This window comes from Epinephelus fuscoguttatus, linkage group LG2 (genome assembly GCF_011397635.1).
Source record: "Epinephelus fuscoguttatus linkage group LG2, E.fuscoguttatus.final_Chr_v1".
NCBI lineage: Eukaryota > Metazoa > Chordata > Actinopteri > Perciformes > Serranidae > Epinephelus > Epinephelus fuscoguttatus.
Window position 1 is genome coordinate 14,437,591 of NC_064753.1, and position 24,368 is coordinate 14,461,958.

The following is a 24,368-nucleotide window of genomic DNA, read 5'->3' on the forward strand; positions in this document are numbered from 1 at the left end:
ATAGGGTTACAGTGTACTATTTAGTAGCCCGCACATCTTTAGGACCTGCAAAACAGACCTTTCTTATGTGATAATTTAATTATCCACATCAACCTTGTATGATCTTTACAAAAAAAACACAGAAATGTAGTTGAAATTATGTCACATAAAAGGACACCTGCGAAACAAATGCATAACCTGGTTTGTGAAAATGAAACAGGTTTAAAAACACATGATCTTTCCGCTTGAGCAGAACATGTGCATAATGTTCTTCTACTTAACAATTCCACAAGCTGACCATGAATGCTGCTGCTCTGTTCCTATTAAGGTATTGTATATCTGTGAGGCTGGAAGACAAGAATATAACAACTATGAATTGGGACACACAAAACAGCAGGAATTCTCTTTGAAAGTCAGCACAGACAGGGAGAGAACATGGAGGAGGGTAAGCAGGCTTTTGCCCTGGGGCCTGCCCAGTGGGGGAGAGCGCCTCTTTGAGCAGAGCAGTTTGTGGAGGGCCAGAGGATGAGAGCCTATGAACTCACAGATATAACTGGCCCAATAAAAACTAAGGGGCTGCTATATTGTCCTCTGATACACAAGAGCCTCTCCTCTCTGGAGAAGTGTGAGGCTTTGGCTAACGGGGCTTTCAGTGTGGGTGGATTCCAGTCTCTCCGTGACCTGGTCACTTGTGGAGGATGCCAGGTCAATCAAAAAACATGTATGTGCGCATTAAGGCCCGGTGCATACCAGCTGAGCAAAGGGTTATGATTTAAATACGATGCACGACAAAAACAGTTCTCTATTATGTGAGCTGTGAGGCTAAAAATGGTCAGTTTGACCACGGTTGTGCATATGTCACATAAGTCTAATCTGATTCACAGATTCTAACATACATGTTCGTACAGCAAATAAGGATGCATAACTGTGGGCTTTTAATTGGAGTCATGCAAGGTTCAAAGTTGAGCTAGGGCGGAATTAATTCGGTAGAGAGTTCAAGACATTTCAAGCAATGCTGGTACGTCAAAATGGGCAAAATAAATCTCTGAATGCCTGAAGAAGAAAAATAGTTAAGGAAAATAATTCTAACAAAAACCTTTTAGATTCCTATTGGACAGCTCTCGGTTTCCCCTAGAATCACTCTAGAAGTGTCTTGCTTCAAGGGCATGGTAATACAGAAGACTGGAAAAACACCGATAAGTAATGACGGTTGAGTTCTTAACCAACTCTTATTAACTATGCTATACAATGGAAATATTAGTGTTCTGAAAGAGCCCTAACAGCAGCTTTCGGACAGATTTTGGCCAGCTGTAGTAGCCAATTTGTCTTCCACCTCTTCTCTCGTCTCTCTTCGCCTGTCCTTGCTCCACTCCTCTTCTCCAGTTCACTCGTTTCCTGTGTCCAGTTGTGCCTGCAGACGCGGTTGCGATGATGAATCTGTGGCTGCAGTGTGTCTGTGTGTCTGACATCGTGATGTATCTCTACTGGCCTTAACTCCCTCTCTATCTCTCTCTGCCCCCCACCCCCTCCCACCCCCCCACCAAGTCTCCTTTTCTCTCCATCCCTTTGTCTCTGTCTCTCTGTCTCCTTCCCTCTCTCCCTCTCTCATTCTCTCACTCTCAGTGATTAGGCATTGCCTGGCCTCCCGCTTCAGTGATGGAACAGACAGAACACACAGACCCACCAATACCACCACCACCACCACCACCACCAACAACAACAACAAACAGGAACTGAGCTCCACGATTTGCCCATTGATTTTCACTGGGGGCATTTTTGAAATAGCCCATCTGACCTTTCGGCCAAATGGTAGTGAATGGAGGAAACAGGGGCGCTAGACCGCTCTGCCTCTCTCTCACGCAAAAAACCTCTGCCAGCGTCTCTCTGAACAGCTTGGTCTGCTGGCGATGAGGTTTAGGGTTAAGTTGCTGTTGCAAACACAGAAACACAAATAGAGCCATAGAAACATACATAAATACACAAGACTAAAATCCTAAAGCCCTGCTAGTGACACCTAGAGCCTAAAATGTTCATTACCCCTCAATACAAAGCTACTGGACATAAAACTCTGTGGTGTTTTGGGGTCTAAAATCATCATCAAGTTTCTCAGACCAGGTCTAAAAGACAGACTATGGAAATCAAAGGTTTTATCCTCTTGGGATCATAAATCTACTCTGTAAACTTCATGGCAAATTCATTTGCCTGTAGTATTATGAGTTTTGCTGTGTCTAAAGACTTTGCATGAGGGTGGCGTAAGCAGAAAGCTAATGGATTTTCCACAATATAAAGGTTTCATCTGCTGGGGAGCATGAATGTGCCCCATTAATGTCACTGCAAATCTACCTCTTTGATTCTGATAGCTCTTTTTTACAAGTAAATATTTTGGCCTGATAGCTGCACTAAAAGAAAGAACAAGGGATGACAAAAAAGGAGGTAGAGCAGGTCGTCCACTTATCAGAAGATCAGTGGTTCAATCCCTGGCTCCTCCAGTCTGCATGGGTGTCTGAGTGCATATGAATGTTTAACACTGATTGGCAGGGAGCACCCTATATAGTAGCCTCAGCCACCAGTGTGTGTTTCTGTGTGTGTATGGGTGAATGTGACTCCGTAGAGTAAAAGCACTTTTATTGGTCAGAAGTATAGAGAGGCGCTATACAAGTACGAGTCCATTTACCATCTTCTCGGGAATGTGAACACCGAATTCATGGCAATCTGGCCAGTAGTGGTCAGAAAAGGCGGTGGATCCCATGGGTATATTGAATCAGAGTTCCACCAAACAACAAATTTTAGATTGTGAGGTAACAAGTGATCTAGTCTAAACTTTATTTTTGTGTGTGTGTTTTTTGTTTTTTTTTTTCTTAAATTAACCCGTCCTTACTGTAGGGCTGGGTATCAGTACTTGATCCCATTATGGTATCGACCAAAATAAGCTAGTGGCAAGTACAACCGAAACTTCGCCAGTCAAATGGTATTTGCATTTGATCCTGTTCACAGCTAATGTGGCCCACTACTGTAGCAGCTACAGCACAAGCAATCTGCGGTGTGGTGAAGTCAAGCGCCACATATTTGAGAGTTGGAACTTTAGCATGTTGAGATGTCACCAAAACGTTAAAAAATTAGGCTATACTACACGCCTATGGTGTCTAGTGTTATTATACACAGCTGAAAGCTTCCATTCACATGATGGGTATTGAATGAAGAATTCAAAAAAAAGCTAACTAATGAAGTACTCTACTGTTATCGGCCTCACTGTAAGGGTACTGGTATTGGTACTGGTATCATTATTTTCAAATGATATCCAGCCCTTCCTTATTGTCAACATATTAACATTTATGGACTGTGAAAGGGTAACAACTAATAATTCTGTTATGCTGTCTGGCTAAAAGAGAGACTAAGAACATTGCTAGTGAGTTAACTGAAAACATTTAAGCACTTATTATGTGGCCCGTGTGCATCTACAGGGTATAGGTGATATCACTTCATCAGACAAATTTATTATTTCACCTGTTAAAACCTGAGTACGACAACGGAGCATGGACACCCATTTGACAAGAGATCCCCACTGTTGCTCTTCTTGAGGTTTCTCCCTTTAATGTGGAGTTTTTCCTTCCTTTAAATCGAAGGTCCACAGATGGAGATTTTGCAAGTTGCCCAGACTGCAAAGCCCTTTGAGGCAATTCTGTGATTTTGGGATATGTAAATGAAATTGACTTGACTTGACTGGACGTTAAAACTGAGAGTGACCTTTCAGACCACTCGTTTGTTGGTCATGGATTAAAATCTGGTGGTTGGACTACATTCAGGCCTGCAACAGTAGTTTCACAACACACTACACCTGCTTTTTTAATAACAAATCATGTGCCAGTTCAGTTTACCTGCCAACACTTGGTTCAAGTATATAACACGCTGCAACTCCATCTCTCCAAAATGATGACAGTTTGGTGGTGGTGGTTGGTTTGGGTGTGTGTGTGTGTGTATGCGTGATCAGGGAGAGGGGCTTTAAGAGAGGATGGCTCCTCTGCCCGTTGTCGCCTGGAAGAGTAGCACGGGCTCATTATCCTGATGAAATTTGCACAGATGTGTGAGCTGCCGACAGACTCTGCAGTGACACAAACAGCCAGCTCAGGTGATGAAAACCGGAGAGGCACGGGGGCTGAGAAACGAGGACCATTAAGCAAAAAAGAAAGAGGTGAGGGAGGCTGGGAGAGGGGTGGTGTTGTGTGTGCCTGTTGGGGGGGTTCAGTTGGGGGGGCATCCGGAATCCTTCTCGTCTCTATCTTGCGAGAGAAAGCATTACATAAAGTAACAATTTCCAAACCACCTTCTTAAAATTCCACATGAAAATGAAAATGTGCATACGTGCACACGGCGTCTCCTCACGAGGCGCTAATCTGGCCGTATCCAGATGACGAGCGGACTGCCACTTAACAGGGAGGAGATCCACTTTGATCACATGGCCCCTGGGGCAAACCTATCGCGCTGCCTATTACGCTGCTTCATTTGCATATGTGGGGCTTATGGGTAGGCTGAGATGTAGTGTGAATGTTCTAAACTGCAGCAGGGCTCTCTGTTGCTAGAAAGAAATGTCCGGGAGAGATGAAGAGAAAAGACAGAGCGCTGCCAGTAGCCAGAGGTAAGAGAAGTCCACTTGTCACTTCAAGGTCACAAGTTCAACACAACACACTGGCTAAGAAAATCCTAAAAATTAAATACTTCAAAAAACAATACTGAGTTGCCCTTGAGCAGGGCATTTATAGCTACCCCTAAATGTAAATGGCTGAGTGGCCAACATTAAAAGACAGCGACTGCACTGAGATGTCAGGTGGAAAATTGTGCAAGTACAAATTTGGGTGTTAGTGAGAAAAGTGCATACGTGCTCAGTAAACTTTACTCGGATGAATAAAAGGCTTTTTGAAAAGAGCAACTTAGAAGAAACCACGTCTGCTGCTTAGGTTCTACATCAACAACAACAACAACAACAGGTGACTGCTGCTTGTTTTATCCTCTTGCCTGCATGCTCAGACTACTCTATGGAAGCTCAAGACAACCCTCTTGATCCTTGTTAGCACACCAAGGACTGAAAGCACCCAGTGAAGTTATTCTGGAGTAAACAAAGTCAAAAACAAATGCAAACTTCCGCTGCGACAGAACTATTGCGTTTGCGTAAACAACATTAACCAACCACTGAAAGAAGAGTGGTCTACTTTCTGGGGTCCACTGGGAATTTTACGATATACAAAACCTGCACTTAAAATAAAGAGGATATAACAGCGTACTGCCAACAAAAGTGCACTACATCAGTAAAACATTCTCGATTTGCAACCCTACGTGTTGTGCTGTGGCATATTACTTGAAGAAGGAAATAACTCTTTATTCCTTTGTAGTAGTTAAAGTTAATGTAGAGCATGAATTGGTATAAAACCTCATCCACCATTCACTTGCTTTTCTTTTTATGCTCTTACCGAACAACTGATGCAATTTGACATGGAATGGACATGGAAAAAAAAGGTTTCTTTGCTCACTTTTAACTCATAATGTCAAAAGCAGGTTGAGAAGCAAACAGCACAACAAACTGGAATTAATAAATTAAATAATAAGAGGACTGAGATGAGAAAACGCAGAATAAACCTACAAAGGCTACCACAGTTACCAATGTATATCCTTCCCCTGATAGCCCATTGACCAAAAAAGGCAGAGCTCAATGAAATGCAGTTAGTCAAAATTCAAAGCAGTGCAAGATGAAGCGGCTGAAATAGACGAAGAAGAGAAATAGAAGGGGGGGTGGAGGAAGTGGAGGGTGTCTTTGGTGCGCAGAAAATCATTTTCCACACATGGGCATCAATCGGCGCGAATAATTCCTCAAACTTTTTTTAAGTCCGACTTTAAATGGCATTACATATGTAGTGAGGCATGAAAAATTAATACGCTGGAGTCGGGGAAATGTCAAGGGTAATGATCTCCGCAGCAGCTTACCTCCTTAGCTTTCTGTTTCAGTCGAGCTTGCTCTGGGTCCTCTTGCCTGGAGCGACTCTGTGGAGCAAAGGGGGGGGGGAACACAGGTTAACAGCTGGTTTAAGGAGCCCACACCCCCCCTCACTACTCATCTGTTGCTGCTGCAGCAAAAATAGTGCAAAATGGGAACAGGATACAGAGGTGTCAAGGACATCGTATTTGAATTCAGAGAAGTGCAATGGAGCGCCCCCCGGGGGGTGGTGGCCTTTAAACCCGCTCCAAATCCAGCCCTAAATAAGCCGCTGGAGGGGGATTCTAATCAAAAGAGGTTATTAAAAATTCTGCAGGAGCCAGCACACACACACACACACACACACACACACACACACACACACACACACACACACACACACACACACACACACACACACACACACACACACACACACACACACACACACACACATACACAGGGCAAAGGATGTTGGTGAGTATCAGTGGCTGTGTGTGTGTGTCACTGTGAGCCAGTGTGGCTATCCGTTGCTGTGTGTGTGTGTGTGTGTGTGTGTGCGTGTCCCTGGCGTAACAACACAGCACTTCTATTTTAATCAGCAGCCAAGATCTGGGTGAATGTACTTGTCCCTGGGAATCCTTCACCACACAGCCAAATGTACATGTACGGCTGACCACTGCAGGCAATACGGGCAGATTATGGTTCTACACACTAACTGAGTGTTGTTACTGCTACACTGGATATAATCTGTGTGGTTTTATATTTGCAGGATTTGCCAAAATTAGGTCAGAACCAAGAAAAACCATTTACATTTTTGTGCAAACATATCTGTCTCTTATTGTCCAATGTGTCTTTTGGCAAATAGTGTCAAAAGGTTTATCATGTCAGCAAGTGTCAAGGATAAAAGAGTAAAACGTCCCTTGACACACTCTATAGATCATAGAGCATTAATATCTATTTTGGTTTTATACTTAATTTCTCCTTCTAATACTGAATCAATCAGAGTAAGAGCTGGGCCTTCCTCCAACACCCCTATCTCCCCTTCCTCTCCTCATCCTCTCTACCTTATGGTTGGAGAGCTACTCCTCATAACCTTCCTGCTAATTGGCTTTAAATATATCAGGCGGTTCACGTACTGGTCGGTATCTCAACTAAGACTAATGTGTTTGGCCTGCGGTCAGCCCGAGCATCCCTCAAGACTTGAGTCATATTCTAAATGGACAGCGTAGAGGAGGGCAGGGCTTGTTGTGAAGGAAGGAGGAGAGAAGACGCGAGTGGGGGGGGATTATTTTAGCGGGTCAAATTAGCGGGCACTCGAGCAGGAGTGAGGCGGGCAGGCATGGAGGTGGGTGGCGGAGAGGCAGAGGAGTGGGAGAGGTCGGTACAGATGGACTGTTTACAAAGGGCAGCGGTGCCACTGGCATGCTTTACATCTCCTCTGTCAGCTGCCCTGGTTTTCCCACTTACAGGAGAGAGCGGAGGGGAGAAGGGGAGAAGAGGACTGTGGAATAGATGCTGACAAGCTCTGTTGGCTGAGTGGAATGTACTGTACTTAAATAATAAAGCAAAAACTCTACACCAATACAGTGTCCTGCAGTATATAATCAATCTGTGATGTTGATCACATTCCAGGAGTTATTTTGTGATGAATTTTCTTTTCCACCTCGACAAGTTTTGTTTACTTTTACTTTGCTGGTTGTCTTTCTATCGTTGCCCAGATGATTTCTGAAAAACCCCAGAGGGTTGTACTTGTTTTTATTTAGCTGTGGGTTGTATGTGGAAAGAGTAAAGTTAACTTGTTAGTGAATATTCTGTCAATATATTCTCCCAAATATTAAGTCCAGTGGGTGAAACTTCTATTCCTATCACTGCTCTCGCAGTAATCTCTGAAACATTTATTTATCTATGTGTTTTTTTTCTCATGTGCTTTACAGATGACTGACAGTGAAAGACATTATTATCCACCAAACAGCCAATAATCAATATCAAGCTTCACTTTATGTCTGTTTTTAAAATATGAGGCTAGTAGTGTTGTATGTAGAGAAAAAATGAGACGAGCCACTTACGCAATATGTCTTCTGGCTGTATAACATTATGAAGTTTTCAGGTTTATGATGTATTCAGTGATGGATTCATCCTTGTATAACCGTCTAAACTGGAGAACACAAAAAAAGCCTCTTTTTTTTTTGTCTTTTTATAGCTTTTTTCAAGAACTAATGCCAAAACATGACATTTATGGTTTGATGGTTATCACTGTGAGTAAGAAAGACTCACCTTTTCACAGTGTGTAAGTGTTTTAGGATGGATTTTCCCTGTTTCCTTTAAATCAGCCTGTCACATTGACTGCAGGGATCAGAGCTGGTATTCTGATACAGCAGATGTGATACATATGTTTGTGTCCACACAATAACATGAATGATAAAGCAAACATGGACAAAGAGTAGAAACAATACTAGTATGTTACCAGGCTGTGTGGTGGTATAATATATCACACAATCATTAGGCTCTCAAAACACTTCCTTGAACTGAAACGCCATGGCAACAGGGGCCAAAAAGCCACCGACATGGCTCGGAGGTGAAGTCAAACTATGCTAACAATGCTCGTGCAATCCACACAGCCCCGAGGTGCGCCCTTGCAATGAGAACTTGGCTAAATTTACAGAAGTTCCTCACTAATCCTGTTAATGAAGAGAATGCTTCACAGTGTAAAAAAAGTAAAGATTACACTGTTCAGCCATGTAGAACTGGGCACTGACAGAGGACATAAAAGTGTCACTATTCATTTTTTTAACAACACACTTCACAGTGTCGTTTTCCTGCTGAGGCAATGTCTTTTTTCACAACCAGGAGCGAGGCTATCTGGTTTCTCCTAAAAGAAAGAAGCAGACAGGTCATGAGGTTTGGTGGCCAGTCTTCATCAACTAGAGGATTTTCTAATATCCTGCATGGCAGGACCGGAGCGTAATAATGCAATTAAGACGGTGAGGTGTGCTGCAATGAGAATCTTTACTGTGGGACATTTGCTCCATTCAAAATTAATTAAATTAACCTAGCTTTCTGCTAATGTTGCACCGCGAGGCATTTTCATTTGGAAAAGATTCTCTCTTTTTTTGGTCAGTGGTGATCTTTCCAAATTTGAAGACCTTTTTTTTAACTGATAAACAAATGTCTCTACATGCACAGGGCTGAAATGAGGATAGAGGGCTGATAAAAATGCAAGGACCCTTTAGGAAATAAGTACTTTTAATACATAAAAAAGTTGATGCAGATATTTCTGTTTCATATGTTTAACTGTTTCATGAGCAACAATTTTTGCTTGGCTGCAGCATTATACCACAGCTAATCAAAATGCTAACATCATGTCACACACTCAAATACTACTGGACTCAACTGCAAATTAATACAATCAGCTATGAGCATAAATAACAATGGACAGCAAGATGCTTGTGACATGGAGCCAAGAAAAAGAAGCCACTACATTTTCTGAGGTTTGTTGATTAATACTGGTGATGAATCTTGCTCTATTACAGGTGGTTTAAATTATTCTCTGCCTTGGCAGTAATGTAGGTGCTAGCAATTGGGAACTGTTGAAATATTGGTGGGCTATTAGGTTCCTGTTTATACTCATTACAGGTTCATGAATTAACCCTTATCATTATTCAAGATTCAGTGAAAAGTATTGCAGTTGGTTGGGACTGTGTTTGAAATGATTAGTGGAACAGTGAAAGGGAAACTTCTGTATTTTTAAACCTGGACTCTATCTTTGTTTTGTGTCTAGTGACTAATGGGAACAACAATTTTTTAAGATGGTCCAGGGTGCAATGTAATGTTAAAAGGCAATTGCATACCATCAATGTATGTCGACGGAGGTTAACCTTTTTGTTAAAGCGTAAGATCCTTTTTGTTTAGCAAGAAACACCCCCAAAAATTGTTTTCACTTTCCACTAGACTCAATTTAAATAAACAGTAATTTTATTATCTTAAAATTCACTTTATTCCAAGTCAAAAGAAACAAAATAAAACTCAAAACTTGAAAAAACCAAAAACTCTTAATTCACCCAGTTACCGGTAGATGTGTAAATATGCTGGGTCTATACTTGCTAAAATTATTGTTGATTTCAATTAAGGCTGGTGGGTTTGGCAAAAGTGGTTTTGGTGCTTTTTTCTGATAAAACAAAAAGGATTTTACTCTTAAACAACAAGGTTTACCCCTGTAGGGAACCTCTCCATAATGTTGTCAGGCACTTAAGCTGAGCCTGCCACTGACAGCACACTGAATGTAAATTGACGGTACACAAACGCCCCAAGTGGTTACATTGCAGCCTGTTTCGCTGCTGCTGTCTGCAGCACTCTCTCTCAATATTGGATCAGTTTCAAAAGTTGTTGTTGCCATTAGTGACTGACACACAAAAACACGGGAAAATAAGGTTTAGGTTACCAAAGTAACCCTTTAAGACTTAGTGCACACTAGCCTGCCAAAACCAGAAAGAAAACCTGTGCAAACAATGCATGTTGATACATGGTAATCAGAGATAGTTTGGAAAAGGAAAAGTAGTGTGTGTTTAAGGTCTTTGGTACTAAATGGTTATTTATGTAGTATATTTGTACCGTCTCTAAAGACCACCTCTGTATCATGCAGTGCAGCCAGTTTTATGAGGCTTTTTTGTTTTGTTCAAAAGGTTTAAACAAAGAAATGGTTATGGTTCATGGTTATGAATGCAATTTAATCCAAACAAAACACTATTACTGCTGTTGGAAAACTGCAATACGTTATGTGCTGAAATACTGTATATACTGTATTGTAAGTTGAAAGACAGCTCGACAGAACAAAAACATGCTGGCTTCTCTGACACTCTGAGAAAACTGTCCTTTTTCATAAAACTGATGCTCTGTTTCACCTGAGCTGTCAAGGCTTGTGATAGAGGGATGGTTTGTGGTTTGTTCATGGGGGTGAGTGAGAGTGTGTGAGTGCGTGTGTCCCGGCTGCATGGTGCATGGGGGTTGCGTAGTGTATGAGGTACCCCCTCCCTCCTCACTGTGTCCGGTGAGGAAGAGCCAGGACAGAGGAGCCCTGGGGCCAGGAGCCTGGGAGGACGCAGGGAGGTCACTTCATCCACTGGTGTCACACTCTAATTCATCTGTCTGCGCAGGAGCAACATGCACGAGCATACACACAGCAGTACACAAAAACACACTGTTGCATAGGGACATAACAGCTCTCTCTCACTCACTCACACACACACACACACACACACTCACAGAAGGATGGTGAGGTGACAATAACTTACTTTAGCGGCTTTCAACAGGATCTCTCTCTCCTGCTCATCCTTCCTCTGCTTTTCCATTCTCTCCAGCTGCTCGAAGAAGCGCAGCTGAGAGCGAACGTCTGCAGACTGCTCGTAGCACTCATCATCCTGACAAGGAGATAGAGAGAAAATCACTGCGACGGCAACAGCTGAAAAAGGCTAAGAGTCCAAGTCAGTGGCTGCTTTGGAGGCTTTGGCCACACATTTCACAACTTCAGGACAGCCCTCGGTTCATCCGTGCATACTAAATTACCTCAAAACCAAAAATCTTTTACTGTAAATACATTTCTAGTGTGCAAAGTAATGATGTAAAATGTCGGACACCAATAAAATAAATAAGGAAACTTGAACCAAACTCCTCACAATTTAGCAAAACAATTAGAGTCCTCTTTTAGTTGCAACATAACAATTATTGTCACACATTAAAGGTGAAATATACAGGTTTATTGCTTGAAACTATTATTGTGAAGTAAATGATGAATAATTTGTCTGTCACTGGGTACGATGTCAGGAAAATGAAGGCTCAATTTATGGCACAAAGGAAGTGTGTCAACCATTGTGCAACCAAATAAGGAAGAGGACAGCGCTTTTGTTTTCCCAGGTAGCTACTGCTAGCTATCCTCAGTCACAAAAGAGAATCAGTCTAAGTACATTGCAGTTACTTTCTCCAGTAGCCGAAATGGCGGACTGCGGAACAACTGCAGTAAATGTTGAAAATGTGGTAGTTTCTGGACTCTGAGGAAACAGAAAGTGATGTATTTGTGACAGCGGCACTGACAGTAATAACACTTGGAAACACTAGGGGGGAGAAAAATTTTCTGTTTGCACTTTAAGGGGGTCTTACAATATTAATAAATGAACGATAGTGCTGAGCAGCAGATAAATAATCAGCTCTGTAACTAATAATTATTTCCTTTATTGAATAATCCTTTAAATTTTTTGTTCGATTAATGAATTACTGTATTATGTGTCAGAAAACTGTGAATACCACACAGAGATCTGGCAGAGCCCATGGGGATGCCTTCAAATTCCTGCTTTTGCCTTGAAAACAGTCCAAAGCCCAAAGATATTCAATCTAAAATGATGAAGCAATTTCTTGACCATTTTACTTGAAAAATGAGCCCCGCCAAACAAAGAGTAATGGATTATAGATCAATTTTCTGTCGACTGACTCTGATTCCTCTGTGAACATAAGTAATGGTATCACATTCTGTTTTGACAATACATGGAAACACTGTCTTACCATAGAAAAAGTGGTAATGAATAAATAATTCTGCATATTATGTGAGAAGATCTGAGAAGGTGGTAGTAAGTATGAGCTTTCTGCTATTTTCATGTGCTGCTTGAAGTTCGTAATTCTTTTTGTTGTAAAGCTTTAATACATTTTTCTGATACCAAATTAATTAAAAGACTTTGTCCAGGTGTGATTTATTGTACGCATCAACTGTGACTGAGATAGAAGTGCTTCCTGTATCCTTGCCAATTCATTAATTTAGCTCCCAAACAGGAAAAGCGTAATGGATTACCATCACCATTAAAACATATTATAACAATCACCAATTACAATAAATAAGTTAGACATGCTCTGCTGATGATCATAAAAAGTACCTTCATCATTAACTGCACATTTGGTTAAAGCAACTTTAAGAAACAGCGTTTCTTTAACACCAACACACACTAACTTTTTCTATTCAAAGACAAAGCTTCTTTTTGCACATGGTGCATCACCTCCCACTTGGGAAATGCAAAGGCAAGTGTAAAAACAACTTTTGTAGGTCATCAAAAGTTAATAGGATAATTGCTTATTTCACGTTTGTGTGTGTCTGTCTGTATGTCTCCTACGCTGCTCTGTTCTCCTCTTGCACTTGATTTCTATATCACTCTCTTCGGTGTGTGTGTGTGTGTGTGTCAGGTCTGCGTGTGTGTTTCCATGAGTGGATGAGAGACGCTGGGTGGCACAGAGCACAAAGACACATCAGAGGAGGCTCATCGCCAGCACCCCTCCTCCCCCCCTCCCCCCCTTCTCTCTCTCTCTTTCTCTCATCCAGCCTCCCTCCTCTTTGTTGCAGCGCTGAGCCTGCACTCTTGCCGTAGCTCCTGCCGCCGCTGCCGAAGCCCGGTTGCTCTTTAAGGCCGCTTTGTCTTTTGGTCTTTTCTCTTTTCTTTTTTTTTCCGCTGATGTCAACAGAGTGGCTTCACAGAGCACCGTGCCTCTCTCTCACACACACACCTCATTTACAAAACCACAAAAAAGGGAAAGAACGAAGGAATAGAAGAAGAAGCACCAAACAAGATGGGGACAGCTGCAGCGATGCTCTTCCTCCCTCCTCCTCTTCCTCCCTTCTTGGTGTCAGGGAAAAACACATTTTCAAAGTTTCCCCCCAGTTCTCCCAACAATGCCAAGATTTAGGCTTGTAGTGGAGATGGATTTGCGCTTTAATGTACACCAATTAAATGTGGTTTTATAGTTGCAGTCAAGGGCTACGGGAGATAAAGTCACCAATAACGAGAAAAGTATGCAGGTGTGTGCAGACGAGCACTTAGAAGTTCTTTTATACCCCAAGTTTTGGCTGACTGACTGAAAAGTCTGAGCTCTCCTGTTTATCAACTTAAAGGTAAAGACAGACTTCTCATAATAACTTTTATGTGTTTATATTGCTGGTACACTCACACTTCTGTCTGTGAGTTCATGCATGAGACAGATAAAAGTGCTTCTGTGTGCACGATACTGCTATGTGTCTGTGTGTTAATGTTGGAGCCCATATTTGAGTTTGTGTGTTTAAGTGTGTGTGCTTTAATTGTGTGTGCTTTTCTTTCCCAACTCGAGCGACTGATCCAATATTTACTGTACATTTCCCTACATACATCGGATACATGCCATCAAGGTATACATCAACAGAGGTTCATGATTATGTACTGTCATGTATGTAGTACTGTGTTTGGTGTGTACCCCAGGAAGAATAGCTACTGTTTCGGCTGCAGCTAACAGGATCCTAATACTGTAAATGAAACGAAATCAACAGAGGTTCATGAAGACAGTTTGATCATATGTTTTGTTCTGTCCCACAGATCAGTGCACGTATATGTCATTGTCCTCTCTTGGTAATTTAAACAAAATGGCATTCAGTGCTTCATGACACTGCTTAAATAACCGTGGCTGTAGTGCATGCCAGGGATTGTATCGTTGGGTTTCTGTTACTGCCTAACAATACTTACATTTATTGATGCGGTTAGTGATACGTCACAGTGATGTGGCAAGAGATTCTGTGCAACAAAATAAACAGGCTAGCCTTTTTCAGAAATCATTTTCCAGAATTTTAAAAGTTTTTCAACTGATATTGATGGTGCTTTCACAAATAAACATGAATTTAAATCATAGCGTGTGTAAAACAAAGCACATAGCAACAGTGATGTCACCCATTGGTTTGTGGACTCTTGTTTTGAGCCTTGAGTTTGGCATTTCAGCCGTCACCATCTTGGTTTTTTGGAGCCAGAACTGACCATATTTGAACGAGAACATGGACTAGCAACAGGTGGATCTGACTGAATCCGAGAACAGAATATGTCTCTTACTTTCAGCTTTAATAAAATGTCAAGGGGTGAGTTATATAAAAACTCAGCCCATGTGTAGCTGTCATGAAGAGGGGAAGCTGTAAACATGTTTATATCTGCTGTAAAGTTGGGCATTTTAACATGGGTATCTATGGGGATTGACTCACCTCTTGAGCCAAGTAGCCATATAATGAACTAAAGTTTTTGCCATTCCCACGTTGGCTTCATCTTTCTGTCCTGGAGGTTGCTGCTTGGTTTTAACTGATGTTGGTGGTGTTGCTTTCTTAAGTTAACACATTAATTTGCACCATTGACTGCAAAATAAATATTCATAGCCACCATGACATCATCTACTGGTTTGTGAACTACCATTGTGAAGCCTTGAGTTCAGCATTTCTGCCTGGAGCCAGCCTCAAGTGGCAACTGAAGTGCAACCAAACTACAGTTTTTGACACTTCCACGTCGGTGTCAGTTTTAAGCCCCGGATGTTGCTGCTTGATTTGAACACAACCTACACAACTTATCCTTTAAAACGCTCTAGCTGTTGTCACCAGATTTAGCTTCTCATTCTTTTCAATGAGCAAACTGACCCTACCTTCTTCGCTTTGTACACTGACCTTGACTTTGAATGGCGAGGCTCTTAATGTGCAGCCAGTCTGAGACACAGGTGGGACTGACTTCACTTTCTTCTTCAGGAAAAAGTGATTGTGTGATACTGATTTTTTATATTTGTTTATTTTATGCATGACAAAATAAATGGTAAAAAGGACTCTATAGCACTTTCCTACCTTAAGAGACAAAGAGCTTTACATTTTGTTGCCATGTAATCTGCAGGCCTGCCCATCAGGGGCAACTTGGGGTTCAGATCTTGCTTAAGGAAACAAGGACACTTCAACATGTGGACAGTAGTTGGGGATTGAACCACCAACCCTGCAATTAATGAACCACAGCCGCCTGAAGTAGTGCATGCAGCAGAGAAGGAAGGATACTGCTTGCCAGCAGTGAGTACAAGACCATTAAATGAGGGCAATGAGATTTCTATAAACAACTGTAAAACAACTTTATCCTGCTCACCTGTCCTCTGCCTTTGAATTTTTACAGATGAATACAGATCGAATATTTAAATTTCCCCAGTGACAGCTGCATGCTAGCTAATAGACTAACCAGCTTTAAAAAATGTGGCAGGAATGTGAAATTTGACGCATCTGAAGAAATTTGAGTTACAATAAAAATCAAAAAACAATTGCAAATTAATTAAAATGCATTGGATGACTCCAATGGGCTTCGGATGATATGAAAATTTCTCGATAATCATCAAAACATGCATAAAATTCTTAAAATGGCACTAAAACATATTGCAATCACTTAGCCTTACATTTTGTTAAGAGACAAATATTTTTATTGCATCACAGATATGACACACAGTTTTTTTGTGAACAACCTTTTTATTGGAAAAAAAAAAAAAAAATCTTAAAAAGCCAGGCTTTTCGACTATTTCACATGGCATCATATTTTTCAATATGAAATATGCCAATGCTTGATTAAGAGCTTTTTTTTTAGGAGACTCTTTGGCTGCTGCTGGACATTATATTCACAATTATCCTGATAATGGAAATTCACCATGATCAACTTATTTCGAATATTTTTTATTGTGATGTGATAAAATCAAATATGGTCCCATCCCCGACAGCTGTAGACATCTCTACATAGTGTGTGTGTGTGTGTGTGTGTGTGTGTGTGTGTCTTTGTGTTCTTCCTACCTTACAGGAATCCAGTCGGTGCTGTGCGATGGTAGAAATCTTTTCTACCACAGTTCGAAGTCGTGACTGTGTGGCGTGTGAGATAAATGTCACCGCCTCCATAGGGACCTCTGTGACTCCAAACTTCTTAGCTGTGAAGGATATATACATACACACACATTTAGGACACTTTTGTGACCAGTACAGCATTAATATCAATTCAACACCTCTTTGTCACACAACAGCTAGAGTTAGTTCTTTAGCATCTCATAATTAAAACCAGATTTCTCATTCAACCCACTGATTCTGTTGAAATTACAATGTTGATCCTCTACATTACCATCTGGGAGTTTTACAAAATAGCCTTTATTCATTCAATTTACTGAAGAGATGAGTAGGTTGAAAGTTATGGTTGTGTCATCACTTCACTCTGCCACCATTTGCCGTTTCGAGGAAAACAACAGCTAAGCAGGTAGAAGGTAATTGTTTCACTACAGACACACACACGCGAGCAAACAACTCGTAAAAACACGCCAGCAGATAATCACAACATTCATTGCCCACTTACACACACCTACTGTACTCACACACATCCACACAGAAAAACTGTCTGGATTAGTATGTGCAATTAAATCCCAGAAATAGGACTCATTGCACAGAAAAGTTAATTTATTTCACAGTCTCAGTGCAAATTCCAGAGTGGCTTTACTAGCTAAGCTCCTTCAAGTGTGTAAACGACATTGACCATCTTTTTTTGTATGAAAAGGATAATTTAGTTTCCTTGGAGCAAAACTCATCTGAAGTCATAACAAAAGAGAGGAGGACAGACTTTGGTAGGGTTACTATCTGTTTCCAACTTCCTTTTAAATTATTCCATTACCATAATTTTCTCTCTGGCAGCCTTTTAAGTAAACCACACCAATTATTTAAATCAGCTGAACAATACATATATTCCTCATCCGCTCAAGCTTTGAAATGGATGGAGGGAGCCCTGTTAGCCTTATAATTACAGTGGCAATACATGTGGCAATGTCACAAGGTCAAAGAAAAACACTAATAGGCTTCTGCTTCCTGAAAAATAAGATCTTTCAGGGACATTAATATTTCAGAGAAAGTTTAAGAGACTTAGCCAGAGAGCCACATTTCTCTGGGGCAAAAACACATTCTTGAACTTGTACTGATACAAATCACTATTATTCACCAAGAAAAAGGGACCTATAGCACAGCTAGAAACAGACTAATGAACTGAACAGTTTTAATACTTTGCTTATTTTTACAAGACAGAAAAGATAACAGAAATAACCTGATTGTAACATCTGTAGTTGGGTGGACATTTTGCATTTTTATCCATGCATGTGGCATGGCTGTGGGTCAGTCTGTCCAGCACTTCGGTCCAGAATAAACTACAAGAGCAATTATTGAATGGAATGTTGTATCCACAGTTTCCAGACAATGCGTCTTGATGAGTTTTGTAATCCTCTAACTTTTCTTTAAGCACCACCATGAGGTTCACATCTGAGGTTTTAAGTGACATATCTCATGAAATATTGGATAAAATAAGGTCGATCCCAGCTGGGCGAGAGGCAGGGTGTATCCTGTATAGTTTGCCAGACAATCACAGGGCTGACACATAAGCCCCTTTTACACCACCTGTTCAAGGTGAGAATGTCTCACCGTAATTCAGCCCCACCATTCTGTATAAAAGGTACATCCGTAGAATGTGGGGAAAGCATTGTCTTGCCTATAACCTGGCAGCAGAAATGGTAACAGCTGCGAATCGATGCCTGTGTAAAAGGGACAGCTGGTAGGATGTTGCGGGTATGACATTTTGATGACTTGTAATGTGTGCAACCCACAACCACAAGATTTAAAAGCAGCTAAGTCAAAGCAGAAGAACAGCAACCAAAATGTTCTCAAACTGGGGCGACAATGAGGTTCAGGAACTACTTACTCTCTGAGCAGAAGGCAAGATCAGCCGCCATATATCAGGGACGATAAATTATTGTTATTGCCACCTTATGCCATTGTTATTGTTTATAAAGCACTGCCTGACATGTGCATTATATGTCGAAATAGAAGCTGACGTTGTTGTGTCACAAGTCACGGCCATCTTGCCTCTTCTGCTTCTGGAACAGCAGCATGCTATGTAAAATCACACACTGGGGCAACATTAAGCCTGCCCTGTTTAGTTCTGTCCTGTCCCGGGACAGACAACCATGTCCACAACCACTGGCAATTTAGAGCCAGCCATTAACCTAACCGGCAAAGATATGCAGGTTAGATTAATGGTTGGCTCTAAATTGTGGGAGGAAGCCGGAGAGCCCGTAGAAAACATATTGGGAACATGTGAACTCTACACAGAAGGGCTCCTAACCTGGGTTTGAACCGGGAACCCCTAAACTAAGATAGTAAACATTAGCATGTTAGCATTGCCACTGTGAATATGTTAGCATGCTGATGTTAGCAATTAACTCAAAGCACTGCTGTGCCTAAATACGGTCTCACAGAGCTGCTAGTGTGGCTCTTTGTTGTTGATTATATTAATCTTTATAGTCTTCTCTAAAGGTGCATAGAGACACAAAGATGGCTTAAATTTGTGGAAAGAGCCCACCCAGACGGTGCATTCTGACTCTTTAATGGGTGCATGTGGAGAACGCATCCACATAGTCTGACATCCAATGTTGTACAGAGCACTACATAGCCATCTGCTATCCACATATGGATACATTCCTTTTTACATGTGCAGTTGCAGAGCTTATCAAGATAAGATAACACTTCTTCGCAGGTATTTGCAATGTTTTGATATATTTGGTATGTAAAGAGTCAATTATGAGGCTCATCATAGATCATGTAATTTTCACTTTTTCTATGTGTCATGCTGATCTCTTCACATCACACAAAACTGTTAACACTACATATTCTTATGCCGCAGCTGTCTGCTCATCACTTTAAACATAACAGACAACATCAAGAAACCCAAAGGAAAGACACAATCTGCATTGAGGCCTGGTAAATTGAATATTTATTTAGTATAGAACTGAATGGTATCCATAGCAACAAGGGTACCCCTGAAAAATAGCTGGCAGTGAACATGGAAAAGGCCCTGAATGCCCCAACTATACTCGTTTATGTCTATAACACCTACATCCATGTGATTAGTTCTTTTCTCTGCCCAAAATAACCCAAGATCCTGAGATACATGGACTCTTCTTGGGGCAGCTGCTCCCCATCACCCGAATTGATCAATTTACCTTTTCTGGGAAGGAACCTTGATCTCAAATTTGCACAGGCTGATCTTTATCCTGATCACGATAAACTCAGCTGAAATCATTTCCACTGCACATCAGGAGTCAAGGTCCAGTAAAGCCACAAGGACAACTCCATCCTCAAACAGAAGAGATGCCATCGCACAAAGTTATATCTTGTTAAAGTCAACACCCGTCTTTAACTTGATGCCAACAGTAAGAATACAAAACACAAGGAACAAATAGCTCACAAGGGTAACCAGTGGACACCATACTTCCATCGCCGAAGTGCTAAACAGGCTCATAAACTTATTCAAGATCTACAAAACATAAACAGACCTTATTAGCAATTTCTAATGACCCCTTATCATCAGTGGTGAATTTCACACTGTGATCGTTGAACCAGAGGTTTTTAAATCTCCTTTCAAGGACCCTGACATAGCCTTACCTGAGCAGTGTGATTCTGCCTCCGGTCCCTCTTTTTTAAAAAAGGAAGCAACAACCTTTTGCCGAGGCAAAGGCAATATTCCTGACAAGTTCGAGCAGCTAACATTAGTGTCAAGCAAAGTTGAGACTTAAGTGACTGCATCGTTCCCCAGCTGTGATGTTCCATTTAGACACTGTAGTTTAATAGCTGTACTGGTAATTAAAATATCAGTTGATTATACACAAATTAGAAACCAAGAGACCAGACATGTTGCTTAATGGTTAAACACCCTCTGCTATTTTTGATACCAAGGGAGAGGCTGGACTCCAAATCTTATAATAAGAGAGCTGACATGTTTGTGTTGACCTGTGTTTTCCCCAGTTACATGCTACTTACATGGTAAAGCTGACATGATGTGAGCGCAGTATGAGGCACTTCCTTTATTTTGAAAGTGAATCATGTTCAAGTTGCAGGAAATTACACTTGAGAACATGTCAGATCCGATCAGAATGAACCACTGACTTTATCAACGCTCCTATCCCTGTTCAGCCATGAGACTATGCTATCAAAACATATCTGAGAATGATACTGAATTAAATGATAATGCCATAATCAGAGCATATCTTTGATTCAGAGTCTGAGCAGAGGTTGTCTGCACATGGCTCTCAACATGGAGGTGGCTGAGGCAGCAGCAAGCCGCTAATGGCACTAACAATGGTAACAATGGTAACGGTGCTGACAGAGTCAGCGTAAACAGCGGTGAAAAACGGTGGCAATTACCTAGCTGGTGGGCTACACACACAGGGACTCACATGCACTAATGTGCACATGCCACCAGACTGTCTACCACAACAACAAACAGAGAGGCTCAGATTGAGCTCGGCTCAACACAAACATAGAGGGAGCATGACTTCATTCTCTGCTCAGGATGCCATCACTCCACTATATTTTTATATAGCAAATGGTTGTTCACTGCTATAGTAATGATCTGAATGTCACATACAGCTCATTCAATAATCCATGCACAAATTATCTTAATATATTTCCAGGTTCCAATTTGATTAAAACATTTTAGTGGATTTGAGAACCTTTGCATTCCCTGTCATGTGTGATGGTGTGAGTGTTGCATATCTGCTCTGTGTATCAATGTCAAATCAGTCTTCTTGTGTCTGTCCACATGTGTAAGTTGATGTCTATGTGTGTGTGTGTGTGTGTGTGTCTGTGAGTGTGTGTATGAGGACCTTAAAAGTATCACTGGACTATCATTACTTTGAGGAGCTTTTCTAGGGAGCTCCAGCTGTGCCTGTGTTCTGGTTCCTGAGATGGGGGGGTGGAGTGCTGTTTTGCAGCTTCAGAAATGAACCCCCACCCCCCTCCACCTCAAGGACCAGCCTGAAGAGTTATAAGGAGAGGGAGAGAGAGGTTTGGGGAGAGGAGGGCGGCACAAGTGTTTGTTTGGAGGGGATAAATAAGAGAGAGGAGGAAACGAGACAAGGAGAGACATAAAGAGGAAAATAAAGAAGGGGATAGAGAGAGGCAACTAACATCCTCTCTTGGAATCAGTATTCATAAAAAGAAGGAAAAAATAAAGGGGAGGAAGAATGGGATATCAGGACATCTCCACTGAAAAATAAAAAGTAAAGAAAAGAAAGATGTTGGAATCTATCCTTTTATGGGGGCAACCAGAGGGCAGGAGAGGTCACAGTGAAGTTTAGCGGGATGCTCTACAGTGAATGAGAAGGCTGAGCAGAGTCGAACTCAGTGCTTGTACAGTAAAGAGGTGCAACCAGGGCTTTATGATTGAGTGGAGCTGGCAGGCCGGGGGAGCCTCCCTCGGACTGCTGTCAGCTAAGAGCGTGGAGAGGCCAATCACTGACACAACAAAGCTGCATAAGTGCCACTTCCCCAGCAGGGGGCGCCCTAGCCTCCTGCCCTGTATCATGCTGCGTGCCCCCCCTGAGGAAAGATTTATATTTTTAAACAAGCCTTCTGCCCCGAGGTGACCCGATAACAACCACGCCGAGAGTCCACGTAACGAAAGATGACCCGCAGGCCTCTGTGCTACACTAAAGATACTTTAATTGAGATGAAACAAGATGAGGGCGCTAGACTCCCCGTCACGTGAAATTATGCTGTGTGTTTTTTGATCTGATGCACAGGAGCAAGATGCTAGGCACAGTTTTATTTTGAGTAATAACGCTCATTATACGTTTTCACAGGTTTCACTGTGCAGCGAGAGCCTAAAGTATATCTCAAGCAATAAAATTGACTGCCGGTAGCAAAAAGAGGTAATGAAGACCCTATCACTCTTGTGTGATGCTGCAAACAAACCAAGACCTCTCCGCCTCTATCGATTAGCACACGCAATACTGTGTGCCTTCAGAGTGTCAAGATCCACTAAAAAGAGAGAAAGAATCAAAATCTCACTGCCAAGTCTCATTCCTCTAAACTCTGTTCCTTTAGTCCAGAGGACAATCTGACAGCCAGCCTTCAAAAGACAAACCCATAAAGTATTTATGTGTGTGCCCGGGGTCCAGTGAGTTCAGACAGCCACTGAAGAATTCATTAAAGGAGGTGAAAGAATTGTTAAGTGTATCAAATTTAAACCGAGGCCAAACAAGAAAAGGCTCAGACTGAACCACTGAAGGAGAGAAAATCAAAACTGTCTTTAGTGATGACACTATAAATACAGAAACAACATGTTCCGAACACAAAAGACGACAGTTAGCGATTTCATCACCACTACAGTCTGGGTTTTCAGCTTTGGTTTGTTGTTTAGAGTAGAAGGGTGGGGGGTACATTTTTTCTGCTGCTATTATAACCACTTGATATCTGAGGCCAGCATTCTCCAACTGCAGCTATGAACATCTAAGAGTCTGAGTCTCAACGTTGCTACATTGCAACATGGGCCAGGCGCACTTATCTTACCTGTTTCCAGAATTCGTCGATGAAGCAGTCCTGGATGGAGAAAGGCCTCGTCTTTACATGAGCGGATCTGCGTTCCCACTAGTTCAGAGTTGGTGGCGAGTATTCTTGCGCTTTCCTCATTCAAGTTCACCCCGGCCATGGAGGCGACGTCATTGATGTCATCATCATCCCTGCAACATGAGAGATGGATGATTAGCAAAATACATTCAATGGAAAACATTAACTTCTAATTCAACATTCCAACTAAGTGATCTCATCTGCGTATTACACAAGTATTTCTGGTGGGAAGATGGTCTTTTCATAAAACTGGGCTGTCTATGTAGTAGAAAGATGCAAATACTTCTTGGTGCCATATGAAGAGAAAACAAAGGAAAATTCACTTTTGCTCATGAGGTAGAAAGCCTACAACTCCCACAATGCACTACACTGCACTGCACCAGACAAATAAACACTTCCGCTGGTGGTAGCTTTGTGCGAGCTTGTCCATTTTGACACAGGAAACAATATGGCAGCCAGCTGGTAACAAATGACCTTGAACTACAGTTAAGTCATAAGCTAAAATATGTTTCTGTAAACATTTTAGGGTTAAAATCTTAATTCATATTTGATTAGCACTGCCTAGTTTAACTGTATGATCTCTGTTTTTTCAGCCTTTTTTTAGTACGGTGTCCACTTCCTGTTCACATACTCTTGTATTACAGTCAAACAGTGCACTAAAATTATTCTAAAGATATTTTAGCAAGAAATAGGCAATATAGTCACAGAGTTTTGGTTAATATTTGATAAGCACCACCTCGTTAAGTTTGATTGGAGTTTGGTCAGAGTTCGGGAGAAGGGGGGGGGGGGGACAGATCTGTTTCTCGATATGCTTTTATACTCTTTCTGTCCATGGTGGCGGGCATACAAAAATGCAAATGTACAATCTGCAGTTCAAGCAACAGCCCTACTCCATGTAGCCCTAGAGCCAGCAAAAGTCTGCGGCTTGACCTGGGAGGTGAGCAGGGAGATCTGGGAGCTGGTAAGCTGGATTGAAGTCTATTACAGTTCATTTACACAAACTACCCACATTGTTATGTTACAAAGCTGGTTGGAAATCAGCAAAATGTCACTTTAAGTGATGCACTGGTGGTGAGGATTTTATGATTTTGGCAGATACTGATTGAGTAAACACATATTCTAGAAACCCTCAAATAAAAAAAATAGGCCTACCATCTTGGTGCAAAAGAC

At 41.6% G+C, this 24,368-nt stretch overlaps 1 protein-coding gene across 3 annotated transcripts in view; it reads right to left on the reverse strand.

Annotated features, from left to right (window-relative positions):
- The window catches only part of LOC125905732 (transcription initiation factor TFIID subunit 4-like), a 97,070-nt gene that overhangs the window by 40,227 nt on the left and 32,475 nt on the right, over positions 1-24,368 (reverse strand). For all 3 annotated transcript variants that reach the window (XM_049603935.1, XM_049603928.1, XM_049603920.1), the window contains 4 exons: positions 23,142-23,311; positions 16,563-16,693; positions 11,233-11,358; positions 5,953-6,009 (listed from right to left, as the gene is read on the reverse strand). In XM_049603935.1, coding sequence (XP_049459892.1) covers positions 5,953-6,009; positions 11,233-11,358; positions 16,563-16,693; positions 23,142-23,311 — 484 coding nt within the window. The remainder of the gene's footprint in view (positions 1-5,952; positions 6,010-11,232; positions 11,359-16,562; positions 16,694-23,141; positions 23,312-24,368) is intronic.